The 16,678-nt window shown below is 38.9% G+C and overlaps 1 protein-coding gene across 5 annotated transcripts in view; it reads left to right on the top strand.

Annotated features, from left to right (window-relative positions):
* The window catches only part of BBS9 (Bardet-Biedl syndrome 9), a 366,639-nt gene that overhangs the window by 292,016 nt on the left and 57,945 nt on the right, over positions 1-16,678 (top strand). For all 5 annotated transcript variants that reach the window (XM_081079509.1, XM_081079511.1, XM_081079510.1 and 2 more), the window contains one exon: positions 293-475. In XM_081079509.1, coding sequence (XP_080935635.1) covers positions 293-475 — 183 coding nt within the window. The remainder of the gene's footprint in view (positions 1-292; positions 476-16,678) is intronic.

Genomic DNA, 16,678 nt, shown 5'->3' with positions numbered 1-16,678 from the left:
CCAATCAGGGGTGAAGCAGACATTGAACAATGTCCCGATTCATCTGATCTCGTAGATATTGTTGTCTCCTCCTGGTCATACGGATTTGGAATTATTTGGGCCTTTTTTTTTTTTTTTAAAGAAGGAAGTGAACAGATGAATGACAGTTCTTTTATTACTCAACATAGCTTGTGTTTTGGGAGACAAAGCTCATCACGTTGTTTTAAAGACAAATAAGAGTGTGCCAAATGTAATTTGCTGAGGGCCCAAGAATTGTGAATTTAGCCCTAACCAGAGTTGGTCATTTCTGCAGGTAATCGCTCTAGCAGATGCGGTAGAGGAAAACCAAGACAGTCTGTTCCAGTCATTCACCAGGCTGCAAAGTGCCACCCATTTGGTGATTCTGCTGATGGGACTGTGGCAGAAACTGAGTGCAGACCAGGTTGCTATTCTGGAGGCGGCATTTCTGCCACTACAGCAGGACACTCAAGAACTGGTAAGGACCGCCAAGTCTGCTGTGCTGGCAGCCACTATTGTTGAAAAGATTGTGGTTATCCAGTGGCTATCACATGTTTTTTAAGTTATCAATGAAGGTTTTTTCAAAAATCTCAAATCCTATTTTCCTTTTCTTTAACCCATAATAAAAATGTCAAATAATGGCTTTTTTTTTTCTTTTTTCCTAGAGCTATTTAAAAAATAGATATACCATCCATTTTTATGTGGTATCCAGTCTATTTTTTATGTGCTCTTCAGACACTTAGAAGCCATGGAAACAGTTTTTTTTGAAAGCCTGCGTGATGGCAGTAAACTTTCAGATTAGCTAATCCTTTCCTTTTCCGCCAGAGAACACAATTCGGCCATTTTAATTTGCTCAATGTTCTTAAATTTAACTGTCACTTCAAGGGGTGAGAGAGAACTGAGATAACTGTGCTAAATCACAGGAATATTTCATTACGTTTATACAGTTCTTTATGTGTAGTTTATAAACTCTTTTACCCTTGGCCCTTTGAGTAGGCATTTTAGAATGAAAGGGGAGATATGCAGGTTCGTATGCGGAGTTTTTGGTGAAGAATTATTTAAATAAAAATATTTCATATCCCTTGAATTGTAGAGGTATCTGTGACCACCAGCTGCCATTTGGGGTAACTTTCTGCCTGCTTTTGTTACAAAGAAATAATATACTTCTTGGAATTAGAGACCCGGGGACTTAGTTTTTGTGTTGGAGGAAACTATTTCAAGAAAAAAGGCATTTCAGATTATTTTTAAACATAGATATGAGAACATGGTACTAAAAATAATAGTACTAAAAACTAACATTTTGGAGTGCTTACTAACTACAAGGTGTTATTTTAAGTGGTTCGCAAGGATTATTTTATTTAAATTTACGCATGGCCCTATATGGTAGCTAAGGTACACTTTTCATCCCGCTTTTACAGATGGGAAGATTTAAGCTTGAGAGTAAGCCCTTTCTGAAACTAGTGCGGTAGAGCCAGGATTTGGGTCCAGGTCTGTTTGCTTCCAAAGTACACGTTTTTAAACAGTACACTGTATTTTAGCACAGTCATGAATATGATTTTGAAAATTACAAGCTTTGTCAGTTGAATCTAATTTTCTAAGGTTGGGTCAGAGGACTGTCAGATTAAAAAAAAAAGTCAAGCTATATTCTATATCCAAAACAAAATACTAATAAGTGGATTGGAAGAAAAAAATTAGAGTACACTTTTCTTTAGATTGAGAAAATAAGATTACAGGTAAAATTGACCTGTGAGAAGGTAGAAATGTAGACATTGCAATAATAGAAAAGAAAGACTACAATGGTTAGGATTATATTCATCAGAATAATTATCACTTACCAGCTCAGAGTTCATAGCCCAAAAGACCTCGGTAGCCTCAGTTCCAGGTTTCACCACTCAGGGGATGACAAAGTCTGTCTGGTCAGGTTTCTTAGCTGATCTAAATCTCTGCTTCTGTAACTATAACATGGCAACAATAATAGGACCTTCTCAAAAAGTTGTATTAAGGTTTAATGAGATAATTGAATAGAGTGTTAACCGTTATTAATAGTGGTTTGTACAGTTTACACGTATTACTTATAATTCCACTAACACCATATAAGGGAGGTGTTACTACTTTTTCATGGCTGTTTGTCTCCTTGACTACACTTGAGGGCAGGAATTACATCTTACTCACTTTTATATTTTCAGTGCCTGGCACAATGCCTGACTGTAGTGCAGTCAATATGTATTGGGTGAATGAATGGCGAAAAGGTTGAGAGCTAGCAAGGGGGGCCAGGGCAGAACAGACACAGGGCAGGTAATCTGCAGCGTGAGGAAGCCAAACAGGGCCCAGTGCAAGATGGGAATGCGGATCTCTTGTTCAAAAAGGTGCAAAGAAGTGCTTCAGTGCTGTTGAAACAGGTACTAAAAGCAAAGCTTTTTACTTTCCGTGGTGTCTCTCTCATCATGGTTTTTTCATTTGCTAGTTTATGTTGTTCTAAAGAAAGAAAAATTACAAATTTAAATTGTTAGTTTGAATTTACCAGTAATCCTTCTAATGTGCCATGCCAGTTTTACTACAAATAGGAGAGCATTAAACTCATCTGTGGAATCATCTCCGTTACACAATTTGTATTTTGTGGCTCATACATACGTGCATATATATTTTTGTTCTTACAGGACTATGGAGTCTGCACAAAACTTAACTGTTTTTATTTCACTTCTTGCTACGCGCACATCTACCAACACTTTCTGCCTTTCTGCTTGCAGATAAGTAAGGAAGGACTGAAAGCAGAGGAGCTGTGACAGCATAGAGCTGTCACTCTATGTCCTTTTCCTTCTGTATCGTCATTTTCAGGGTAGTGGTGAAGTAACAGGAGTGCAGTGGGCTTCCTTAGTCATTCCTGTTTCTTTGAATCTCTGGCCTTCTTTATTCATTCTAAACAAGTTCTGGTTCAAATGAAAAGCCTTTTAGGACCATCCGGGCCAGATGTAACACACCTTCTTTCCACTTGCTCTGAGTCTGGGACCACTGGAACGGCTGAGTTTCCGGGGCTATGTGTGAATTGGGTGGAGAGGAGGGTGGTGCATTTTGTGCCTGGCTTCCCTTCTCACACACACTTCATTGTCTCATTAGACTTACAAAATGCAAGATCAAAGATAAAACAATTCAGAATTTCAGGATGGCCACAGAAGAGCATTAAACCAAGTGTGGGGCCCTTCTGAGCGGGAGGCTTTGTGTGTCTGCACAGCTCACATGCTCCTGAAACTGGCCCTGAGCATGGGTGGACTCAAAGAAAAAACTTTCTAGAAATAAACGTTGTCAAATATAGGAACTACGTCCCAAGAGAGACTGTGGGATTTCTAACTCTAGAGATCATTACAAACAGCCTTGTTCTGTTGGGAGAACGTAAGTACGCTCACCCCTGTCGGCAGGTGAACGGACTTAGCATCTTCTTAAAGCCTTTTTCTACCCTCCCTCGGTTCTCTGCTTCCCTACCTCCCCTCCCGAAACACGTAGGGGAAAATTCTTTCAACTCTCTTCTGAATTTGGTGAGATTAGAAGGTGTGTATACTCATTATATCTATTGAAGTCATTAATGAGACAGGACATTTGATAAAAACATAACTTGGAGGAGAATGAATCAAAAAAGACATTTTAATACTGCTTGTTATGCTCTTCATCTTTAATTAGGTTGTGGTATTCACTTTGGACTTAGACTGTTGAGACAGCTTATATATCTTGAGAAAAAAGGAATCCTTTTTCATTCTTTAAGACATACGCATGCGGTATGTGGTTTTGACATGCTAGTTCACAATCCCCCACATTATGCCTTTAGACCTCACAAATAAATGTTATGTGATGGGTATCCCACTGAGATGTGAAAATGAAATATGCACGCCTGAAATAACTTGGAAGGAGGGTGAGGCGGGGAAGAAAGGAGTCTCTGACCAGAATGTTGAAAATATATCCCATATTGAAGTTATTACGATACCACAAAAATCTGAATGTAATTTAGGTGGTTCGGTTGAGGGTGGATGGCAGAGTGCATGTGTGAGGGGAGAACGTTAGACATGTGGACAACATTTTCAGCAGACACTCTCAGTTCAAGGTCAGATGTCCCCAGAAGTATTGAGAGGTAGAAAAAGAGTGCTCAGAAGATATTTTATTTACGTTTAAAACAGCACTGCATCATGGCTTGTCGTATTGTTATTAAGCTGGCATGTGTCACACGGCGGGCTGAATGCCATAGTCAATTCTGGAAAATTTTCTTCTGAATGACGTTAGGTTCACAAAGCAAAAATATTTAGAGTTTATTATTGCTAATGAAAAGTAATATTCTTTGTACTATATTATCAGCTTTTTAAAAAAATACCTTCCCATTTGGAACAGAATACATCATTGTTTTCTTCGATCTATCTTTTTAGTAATGCTTCTCCATTTTTGCCATTTCTCAGTACTGTTTTGGGGGCAAATAAATGCTGGTATTGCAGACTATTCGATGTGATTTTTTGAAGTTATATATGCCAAAATGTGTTGTAGGGATACCCTCTTTCACTTTGAGAGAAGCAGTGTTCTATCTGCATCTCCCAAAAGAACTCTTAACCTCAGTTCCATCAGCAGATTTGATAATATCTTATTGTCTCTACTGTCTTCTTGTGATGATGGAGAAATTTTGCCTAAAATTATGTTCTATCAGAGTACCTGATAGGGCAATTCTGAAGCGAGTTGTTTCCTTACTTTTCAGGTTAGAGACTGAGGATATTTCAGAGTATTTGACTTCTCAGTGCAGAATTTAAACCTTTTTCTACGGATCCTGTATCTACAGAAGTTCTGTGGAAAATACTATCTCTCCTAGATCAATAGGGTTGTGTTACTGGTCAGTCTGAGAGCACTTCTTTGTGACATGACACACACACCCCCTTCCCATAATGCTGTACAGAAGCCGGAAGCTTTTGTAAAACTATACACACCTCAGGATTTACCTGACAGGACAAATCTTTTATCCAGTCATTTATTCATTCAGTGAATATTTATTGAGTACCTACTATGTTTCAGGCAGTGTTTTAGACATGCACTACACAAAACAGAGTTAGATCCCATCCTTTGTGGATTTACTTCAACATCACGAGCAAACGTATTCCAGTCATATTCAGCCATGAGCATAGCGGCTGTCTAACATGATAGCCACTTGTCACATGTGGCTATTTAAATTGAAGTTTAAGTAAATTAAAGTGAAATAAAATTAAATTTCCAGTCCCCCCGTCTCCCTGGCCATATCTTGAGTTGTTCAATAGCCACACATGGCGAGCGGCTGTCACATTAGAGGGTGAATACACAGAACACTTCTGTCGCTGCAGAAAATCCTATTGCACAGTGCTATCAGTCACTGAGAGAGAAAGGATTTTGTGAGTCGGGCTAACAACTTTAGTACATTTCAACAAATTAATGAAAGTAGGGTGGGGCCCTGGCATGAAGTTATGCCATGGTGTTTGCATTAGCAGTCCTTACTCGTGGCATTCTGGGATCAGCCTGGTTGCATGTGCCATAGCCAGACATTCTCCCAGGAATAAGAAACTTCTCTAGGGACGCGTGCCCATCTGCGTCCAAGAGAGGCAAGGCACTGGTACGAGGGCCGCTGCTCCCCTGTCACATGGCTTGGTAGACACTGTAATTGTCAGGAATGCTTCCTGTTGAGCGTGCACGGGGCCTTGGAATCCTTTGAATCCAGCATGGCAGGGAGTCACTGTCACTCGGAGCTGGGATATGGCTGACTCCTCTTTGCCCTTCCCGATCCTGCGCAGATCTGCTTCTCATTTTTCTAGTAAGCATCTTAGATAGCTAAGATTCTTTAACATGAAGCCTAGCAGATGGCAAGAGAGCAAAGTCGTGTACTGGCATTCCCAAATGGGCTATCTCAGACTTCTGCTCTAAATGCTCGTTTGTGTTCCACCTGACTCCAGGGGACTCGCTAATGAAAGGAATCTGGCTTGGGGACCTGATTACAGACAGTCCTAGGGTTGGAAGGAATATTGGCACGTTGTATTAGCATTTTGCCTGACTTTTTCTCTTCTTTCAAAGTGCATTCAGTGTAGTAGATAGTGTTTACTACTTGAAGAGAAAAGCTTTATTGCGTTCTTAAGGGTTTCATCAGTACTTTCTCTAGTATTGAACTTTAAAATCCCCTGGGAAAGTTCAAATGGGTATTTGAATCTTCAGCCTTGCTTTTTGATTGATTATTCCTTTTACAAGCTGATATGGAAAGACAAACTTATTTTTAACAGGTTCAACATGGGTCATGCAAGAAAACAGATGTTTATAATAGGAAATTCTATTGTGTGGAGAGGCTTATCAAAGCTCCCTCATGAGGCTTAAAGACTTCTACGTCACAGGCCAGGCTTGATGTAAGCGCCACTGTACCTCCCGTCTGGGCTGAGTGATGACTGAGCTGGCTAATCATTAATGTTACTAACGACCTCTTCTTAAAAGGCAAACAAAAGGAGGAAGTCTGGTGTCGGTGTGAAGCCTGCCTTTTGAGTGTCAAAGTATCATCACAATTATAACTGTCTATGGGAACATAGTGCAGAAAGTAAATATTTGGGTAATTCCCATGATCTTAGCCAGCAAGATAAACATGAAAGAATTAGTTTTATGCTCACGATGTCCACGTACTCCTGGTCCGATGCAACTCCCTTCTGCTTCCCCAGAGCTGATAGAACATATCTCCGAAACTTTCTGATGACTGGCTTGCTACTTTAAAATTGAAATAGTTGAGATACGTCAGAATTGGAGCTAAGCAGAATACAATGTAGAAGTAGTGATGTGCAGTTATTTTAAAGGTTGCCTATGCAGAAAACCAGACACATAGACCAATGGAATAGAATTGAGAACTCAGAAATAAAACCACATAAATATGGACAGATAATTTTTTACAAAGAAGCTAAAAACATACAATGGAGGAAAGACAGCCTCTTCAATAAATGGTGCTGGCAGAATTGGATAGCCACATGCAAAAGAATGAAACTGGACTGCTATCTGTCACCATGTACCAAAATTAATTCAAAATGGATCAAAGACTTAAGCATAAGACCTGACACAATAAACTGCATAGAAGAAAACATAGGTACTAAACTTATGGACCTTGGGTTCAAAGAGCATTTTATGAATTTGACTCCAAAGGCAATGGAAGTAAAAGCTAAAATAAACGAATGGGACTATATGAAACTTAAAAGCTTCTACACAGCAAAAGAAAACATTGACAAAATAAAGAGGCAACCAATTGAATGGGAGAAGATTTTTGCAAACAGTGCCTCCGATAAGGGGCTAATATCCAAAATACACAAGGAACTCATGAAACTCAACAACAAAAAAATAAACAACCCAATTGAAAAATAGACAGAGGACCTGAAGAGACATTTCTCCAAAAAGGACATACAAATGGCAAATAGACATATGAAAAAATGCTCAACATCACTAATCATCAAAGAAATGCAAATAAAAACCACAATGAGATATCACCTCACCCCAGTCCGAATGGCTATCATCAACAAAACAAATAGTAACAAGTGTTGGAGAGGCTGTGGAGAAAAAGGAACCCTCATCCACTGTTGATGGGAATGCAGACTGGTGCAGCCATTATGGAAGGCAGTGTGAAGGTTCCTCAAAAAATTACGAATAGAATTACCATATGACCCAGCAATCCCTCTCCTGGGTATCTACCCAAAAAATTTGAAAACATTTATACATAAAGACACGTGTGCTCCAATGTTCATTGCAGCTTTGTTTACGGTGGCCAAGACATGGAAACAACCAAAATATCCTTCGATAGATGAATGGATAAAGAAGTTGTGATATATATACACAATGGAATACTATTCAGCGGTAAGAAAAGATGATATAAGAACATTTGTGACAACGTGGATGGATCTTGAGAGTATAATGCTAAGCGAAATAAGTCAGACAGAAAAAGCAGAGAACCCTATGATTTTACTGATATGTGGTATATAAACCAAAAACAACAAAAGTACAAGACAAATAAATGAGAAACAAGAATTCTTAGACACAGACAATAGTTTAGTGGTTACCAGAGGGTTAGGGGGGTGGGGGGAGGGAGATGAGGGTAAGGGGGATCAAATATATGGTGATGGAAGGAGAACTGACTCTGGGTGGTGAACACACAATGGGATTTATAGATGATGTAATACAGAATTGTACACCTGAAATCTATGTAAATTTACTAACAATTGTCACCCCAATAAATTTAATAAAAAAAAAAAGTTTAAAAAAAAAAGAATAAAGAGACTACCTAAGTGAACAAAGAATTAATTATCTGAAGCTTCCCTCTCACGGGATTATGCCAGTTCAAATCCTTTGTGCAGTAAGGTGTGATTGAAATAATAAATAAATAAATCACTAAGTCAGTAAAATTCATACAACCACAGTGAGGAAAACAAGAGTCATCGTCTTCACAATGCTTACCAATTTGATTTTTGGCTGGAAGTGTATTCCTATGAGTTCAGTTTTCTTAAACCACCTTTACCCAGCCTAGTTTGAGTCTGCTGATTGCAAAGAGCAGAGGTTGACCTTTCTGGGACATTGCATTCTTTTAGAAATGTACACATGGATCTTCGTCACTCATTTCTCGAAAACCAGTGCGCTGCACCTCCAGGTTTAGTTAGACCCGCGGGCCTGCTTTTGTTCACTTGAAATGTTTCTGAGAAAGCCCCTTGGCTTGTGTCCTTGTTATACCACCTCACCTCCTGTGGTGGCACTTGAGTTGCCTCACTGCCCATGTCTCTTCTCTCTAGGCCCAGCCTACTGCTGTCCCATCACACATCTGCTGACATACTTTCCATGGTTCTCTTTGTCCCTGGTTCAGTTTGGATTCTAGTGCCAGGCATTCAGGACTTTCAGACACTTGGCTCCTCTGTATTTTCTTTCTAAAACTCATCTTCTGAGACTCTCTAGCTTCCCGCTTTGTTCTGGGAAAGCTGACTTTCCATGGGTACACAGCTTCTTTCCATCACGCTGGGGCGAATAGTGCTTGTTTCTTCACCTAAAATAGTGTCCTCTGTTTACCCCTCTATCCACCCTTTTTAAGAGGCAGATCAGTTTTCATTTCCTCCCTATTTATTCTGGCTTTCATTCTCTTGTGAATTTCACTTGCGGGTATGACATAATTTAGCTCTCATTACATACTCAAAAATTGTCTATATGCTTGTCTTGTATTCTAATAAATATAGGGACAGATTCTTCTATCTCCCCACAGAATTAAAGTTTAAATTAAGCATATAGTTGGATATAACTTTCTGGGGATTGATACCCCCATTCATTTATTTATTTTTAATTTTTTAAAAAAGATTTTATTAGGGAAGGGGAACAGGACTTTATTGGGGAACAGTGTATACTTCCAGGACTTTTTTCCAAGTCAAGTTGTTGTCCTTTCAATCTTAGTTGTGGAGGGTGCAGCTCGGGTGCAGCTCAGCTCCAGGCCCAGTTGCCCGTTGCTAGTTGCAGGGGACACAACCCACCATCCCTTGTGGGAACTGAACCGGCAACCTTGTGGTTGAGAGGATGCGCTCCAACCAACTGAGCCATCTGGGAGCTCAGTGGCAGCTCAGCTCAAGGTGCCGCGTTCAATTTTAGTTGCAGGGGGCGCTGCCCACCATCCCTTGCGGGAGTCAAGGAATTGAACCGGCAGCCTTGTGGTTGAGAGCCCACTGGCCCCTGTGGGAATCGAACCGTCAGCCTTCGGAGTTAGGAGCACGGAGCTCTAACCGCCTGAGCCACCGGGCCGGCCCAACCCCCATTTATTTTCATCATGTTTCATACAATTACAGATTCTCCTCCAACAACTGTATAGCTTTTTTAAAAAAATCGTTTTTTAAAAAGGAAGCATTCCACTTCCATTTTGTACTACCCTTGTTTTTTTTTGCAAGCAACCTCAAATATTTTGGGGCTCTATAAGAACAAAATCTTATCTCTCCTATACAGATGGTAAAAGATACAGGTTGATATCTAGACCACCACACATTTTTATATATATATTCATTTACATATCCTATAATTCAAATCAGTAAACACAAAAATTTTCAGTCTTACCTGTGATGATTATATGCACGTGAAAACAACTGTTAGGTACACTTCACCTATATTGATTTAGCCAAGTTTGGTAATAAATAGTGCTGACAGATGTGTAGTGAAATAGACATACCCACCTATTTCTGATACAATCTTTCCAGCCCGTCCTCTAGGAAAATGTGGGTCATAAAACTAATCCAACACTTGGCCCTGGTAATCTAAGTTAATGCACTGTAAGTATAATAGTAAACTAAAATCCATTTGGTTCCAGAATGTTTATATTTATAATTATGAAATACTGAGAGCACCCTAAATGCTAAGAGTTGGAAAATACAAACTGTGGTGTATCAGTTGAATAGAATATTATGTCAGGCTGGTGTTCAAATCCCTTTCTTTGTTTTTTGTTTTTTGAGCAAATGCTAGCTAGCTCTGCATCCTGAGGCAGATTTTGGAACCCTCAAAGCATTGGTGTCCTCTTCCCTGTACAATGGGGAGCTAGACCAGAGATCAAGGACTGGCTCTGCTTTGGAGAGAGATGAGAATGGACATTCAGGTTGGATTTCAACTTGCTTTCCCTTTATGTTACTCCTGACCCAGTGAACAAATGGTACAGAGGAAGAACATGAGAGTAAGACAGTGTGTGAACTTGGCTCTCCAATGCCTTTCTCCCGAAGGCATGCCTGGAGTCTGATGGAAACAGTTTGTGTAGCATGAGGCATCTTCCAGGAACCCAGGAACAGAAATTCACTGCTTTTCAGGCCCGGAGAAGTGCTGCTCAGCGTCTAAGGAGCGGTTACACATGGAATTTCTTTGTACCTTTCGGGTATAATCTTTGCTCTCCTGTATTTTTTTACTGCACATTTGGCCTTCATTAGGTAGCTGTGGCCTACGATAAACAATTTACTGAAACACAATAAACCTTGAATGAAAAATGTGTATAATGAGGTTTTTCTTCTTCAATAAGACATATCCAAGTTATATTTCTGAGGCAGAGCCACTGAGACTTACATGGCTTGCTTGGCCTCGATGCACTAGACAACCTACAGAACGTCCTTGGGATGTTCACCATCATTTTCAGATTCAAGGTTTCTGCGTCATCTGGAAGATGAAACTACTGCTACAACTACTACTGCAGAGGTGCTAAACCATATTTTAAAAACCCACATTACACGTGTGACCTCCTTTGGACACTACTTGTCACAGGTGTGCAGGTGTCCTCAGGATAATACCCTTCACATCCCTCTTAAGGTTCTTGTGAGGACTAATTGTACATAAAGTGCTGATGTGCTGCTGGGCATCGGAGCCATCCAAGAATCGGTAGCTGTTCCTGTATTACTGTATTTCAACAATAAGATGCCGTCTATTGTAAGTCACAGCATTATTTTAAGGACCACTTAGGAAAGAAAACTGCCAATTAAACAATGACATAATGTTTTTTAGTTACTTAAAGGTTTTAATAGTTATTGAAAGAGCTCTTTTTGACTTATTTAGACATAATTTTTGTATATTACTCTTGTACCTGAGTAAGGAGAAACAAATAGGCCACATAAATTGGATAAGGTATTCCTGAAAATTCTTCACATTCAATGTTCAGTTGTCTTACCTGTCAACCACAGGTTAGCGCTACCTATGGTTTTCTACGTAGTGTTATCCTGTGTGCCGGGAGGAGCTCTCTTGATGCAGCATTTAAGAGCCTATTACCCAGCAGTCCCTCTCCTGGGTATCTGCCCAAAAAATCTGAAAACATTTATCCATAAAGACATGCATGCTCCAATGTTCATTGCAGCTTTATTATGGTGGCCAAGACACGGAAACAACCAAAATGCCCTTTGATAGAAGAATGGATAAAGAAGTTGTGGTATATAGACACAGTGGAATACTATTCGGCGGTAAGAAAAGATGAAATAGGACCATTTGTGACAACATGGATGGATCTTGAGATTATAATGCTAAGCGAAATAAGTCAGACAGAAAAAGCAGAGAACCATATGATTTCACTGATATGTGGTATATAAACCAAAAACAAGAAAAGAACAAGACAAGCAAATGAAGGAACAAAAACTCATAGACATAGACAATAGTTTAGGGGTTACCAGAGGGTAAGGGGGGGTAAGAAAAGGGTAAATGGGGTCTAATATATGGTGATGGAAAGAGAACTGACTCTGGGTGGTGAACACACAGTGTGAGATATAGATAATGTATTACAGAACTGTACACCTGAAATCTATGTAACTTTACTAACAATTGTCACCCCAATAAACTTTAATTTAAAAAAAATTTTAAAAAGCCGGTTACTTTTGCCTTTGTGATATTTTTTCCTGAGCCTCTGATATCCATTCTCAAAATTTTCCTTCTTGACGAAGCTCAAAGCTTTGTTTTTTTGTGTTATTTTTATTTATTTATTTTTTTTGCCCTCAGTTGAATCATATGTTGCTGGAAGTTAAGCAGCTTCTGTTCAGAGTTAGCAGAAAATTTTAGGCAAATTGATGTTTACTGCTTTAACAATAGCTCTGCATGATGCATTAATTAATTAATGACATATTCCAGGAATTTGGCAGTTTTTCCTACTTCAGTTGTATTGCTTGGCCAAGGATAGTAACCTCTGTGCAGGGACCTCAGTAACAAAACATCATGCGTTTTTTCTGTCTGTACCTTCTTGTCTTACATCCTGGAAAACACTGAGCTTTTGCTTTGTAAGGAAATATGGAATTGCTGTCATTCTTCTGTTATGACTCTTTGCTTTACTAATTTCACTTAAATGACTGGTTTCATGTATTTTCAGGCATTTTTCCCCCCCGAGTTTGGTTACTCCTTGTTCTTTGAGATTGTTAAGAACACAGCCTTGTCAATGGATGTCTTTAGTTTATTCCCATGGTTCTTTTCTTGTCCTAACTTTAGGGAAGTTTTCCCCAGACTTCCTCTGATATGTGGGTACTTGGGGAGGCTGTGATCCCCATGTGTATTTTGGTTCCGAACCAGGTGTGGTTTCTGCAGGTATTCTCAATAATGCGTCCCTGAAATGAGCATCTGTAACTCAGATTCATCCAAGTTATGTTTTCAGGGGACATGGTGTGCCAGAGCCATTCGTAGGTATCAGTTTCAGTAGTCTGTGCAGGTGCTGAAAGCTTTGGTGAACTCTTTCTAAAGTTTGACCTATCTAAACTGGCACAGATCATAGTGCTTTTTGATGATGTAGTAAAATCTCATTTATTTATATGCAAATTATTCACTTGGACAAAGAAGCTAATGTAAATTTTGGTTTTGTTGAATTATGTCAATTCTGACCATACATTTTCTGGGGGAAGACCTCATGTGATATTTTCTAAAGCCCGGTTCAGTAAGAGGAGCCTAAGATGACCTGATGACACCGGATGGGAAGACGCGTATATGAAGTGGAAAGAAGTTCTCTGCGGTGTCGTGGTTAAGAGCGTGGGGTTTAGAACCATCTAGTCCTGGGTCCCATCACAGCTCCCACTTTTAATAATTGTGTCATTTGTGGTGAAATGCTTTATATCTGGCACCTTAGTTGAAAGTTATAATACCTACCTCATAGGCTAATAGTAAGAATTAGATCTAAAGAACAAAGGAAACAAACAAAACAGAAACAAACTCATAGATACAGAGAATATTTTGATGGTTGCCAGATGAGAGGGGGATTGGGGGTGCGGGTGAAAAGGGGAAAGGTATTAAGAAGTACAAATTGGTAGTTACAAAATAGTCATGGGGATGTAAAGTAAAGCACTAGGAATATAGTCAGTGATATGGTAATAAATATATATATTGCCAGGTGGGGACTAGACTAGTTAGGTGGATCACTTCTTAAATTACATAAATGTCTAACCACTATGCTGTACACCTGAAATTAATATAAAATAATATTGAATGTCAACTGTAATTGAAAAATTTTTTAAGTGGGGAAAAAGGTGAAGGGAAATAACAGGTTCAGATTTCGAGGTGTAAAATAAATAAGTCATGGGGATGTAATGTACAGCATAGGGAATATAGTCCATAATATTGTGATAGCGTGGTACGGTGTCAGATGGTTGCTGGACTTATAGTGATCACTTCTTTAGGTATATGAATATTGAGTAAGGGTGGTGTATCCCTGAAACTAATATAATATTGTATGTCAGCTATCTTTTAATAAAAATCTTTAAAGAAAAGAAAAAAGAATTAGCCAAAATAATATTTCTAAAATCCTCATCACATTTTCTATCACATGAGATCCTAAATAGTTTTCTCTTGCTGCTGTTGTAGCTGTTATTTCTGCTGCTGTTGTAGCTGTTATTTCTGCTGCTGTTATTATTCATGGGGACCACCCCAGAAAAGATAAAGTTTTAGAGAGAATCTTATAAGTATGAGTAACAGCATGGAATTATGTCTCATTAAATCAACAAGCACCTGACAAGGGAAATTTTTTTTTTTTTTTTTGGTTTTTAACTGATGAGGAAACTGAGACCCAGAGAGCTAAATAATTTTTCTAGAGACATATAGCTTATAAGAAAAGGTGCCACAATTCAGCCTAGGTCTTCTGACTTCTAATCCAAGGCACTTTTCGTGACCCATGCTGCCTCTTCCATGGAGGTAAATAAGCAAGTATAAGTGTGTGATGGTGAATAGTGAGCGATCAGGGCTGCATGTCAGGGGAGGTCACTAATGACCTCAGGGGGGAAAACAGCTTCGAACTGAGAACTCACTTTCTTGGGTGTCCATTGGCCCCTGGATTTGGACCTGGCAATCACTATGTTGTTAGCTTTCTGGTACCTTCAAAGAAATAATTTTAATATACTTTCCTAGTTAGTCTCAGTGGGATAATTCCTCCAAAGTATCTAATTCACCATCCCCAGAAGCAGCTTTCCTCTGGACCGACCCTTCATTATCAATTTGATTTTCCAGTCTTAATTTTTTTTTTAAGTTGCTACTGAATAGAACACTTGATTGGAAGCTTTTGCCTGAAGCAAACTTTCATGCTTAGTCAAGGTGATTGGCTCTGTGGGACATCATTAATGTTTTTTGTTTTGTTTTAAAACTGAATACACTGTCCAGGATCAAGCTTCAAGATAATTCTAGTAATCTACTTTGTGTTCCCTTAGCTAAAGTGTTGGGGTCAGAACGGGAGTACAGGCCAAATGCAAAACATAAGCTTAAAAAAAGAGAATCAGACACTTCGTAAGGTATATAAATGTCTCATTACTATGTTGTACACCTGAAACTAATATGTCAATTGTAATTGAAAAATAAATTCAAAAAAATTTTTTTTAAAGAAACGATTGTTTAACTAACAGATAAGTAAACCAGTCAAATTGGCTCTTTGTGTTCTGTAACCTAAATAACTAATGATTAAATAAGTAAGTGAATGAATGCAAACATTGAAAAAAAGTAGGATCAAACTAGGTTGATTTGAAGCAATCTTGTGCTTTCTGCTTGTATGGCGGCTAAACTCTGTCCAAGAGGTTTTAGGTGATTGAAATACCTAATCTTTAAGATACTTCTCACACTTGAGTTTCTAGATTTCCACATAGTTTTGTTGCACATTTCATCAGGTAAGTATGCTATGTGTGTGACCAGTGAATTATCACATTGCATTTTTATTTAACGAAACTCTCATTTCAAAGGCTCTTCTTTTGTCTCATACACATTCCTTTTCATTGTCATACTTGAGCTTAAGTGCAAGTCAGGCCCCCCAAATAATAACCCTGTATTTTAGTAGCAATCTTTCTGAAGTATTGGCCTCATGCCTCATTATATTAAAGAAATATCCATGCCAAATACCTAAACATGACATGGTTTTTTACTTGATCTGCAAGTTGGCAAGAGGAAAGGAAATTCTGTAGTACCTCTATATTAACTAAATGCCATATCTACTTAAATTATCTAATATGCTACTGTAACGTACTTAGGAAAACAGTAGTTTGCTTAGATGAATAGTCTGTAAAATAGTAGGAACAGTTTTAATGCTGAAATGACCACAGAGCGCACAAATGCCAAATTGTATACAAAGGGGCTTTCCTTCTTATACGCCAGATGTCTTCGTCAGTGGCTCCAAAAGCAACTTGAAAATATGTCCTATCCAATAACATCTGGGTTACTATTTTGTCTTAATTTACCTCTTCTCATTATTATTGAAATACAAATTCAATTTTAGACATTTGTCTGGGTTAGACTTTGATAGTTGTATAGAGATATCTTTGTAGTAACTAGTGGTTTATTATTCTTTAATGGTTTGGGGTAGGAAGCTGTTTTTATAGTCTTTGACATCTCTTGAAAGGATTTTCAAAATCAATCTAAAATAATTAATTTGTTTCCTAATTTGCTTAGTGGCATCTGTAATGGGTCACTAGAGTAAAAAAAAAATCCTGATCTTGGCAAGCAGTGGGAAGTCCTCTAGTGGATATACAAGGATATAGAGTCTGCACTTTGATCTAAAGAACCAGCTGCATAAGCCTAGAAGGAAGACGTGCGGTGAGCGTGGAGAAGGCCTGGGGTTTAGTCGTCTGTTCGCTGCTCATTGTGAGTTAAGTGTGTAGTGCGGCTGCCAAGAGAGCAGAGGCGCCCAGAGGCCAGGCTGGCTGGGAGAGTTCCCAGGACATGGGAGGGACAGCTGTGGGCTGCCGTCCTATCC

This window comes from Rhinolophus hipposideros, assembly GCF_964194185.1.
Source record: "Rhinolophus hipposideros genome assembly, chromosome: 18".
NCBI classification, from domain to species: Eukaryota; Metazoa; Chordata; class Mammalia; order Chiroptera; family Rhinolophidae; genus Rhinolophus; species Rhinolophus hipposideros.
The sequence above is the reverse complement of the archived record's forward strand: the minus strand, read 5'-3'. Positions and strand labels throughout refer to the sequence as shown.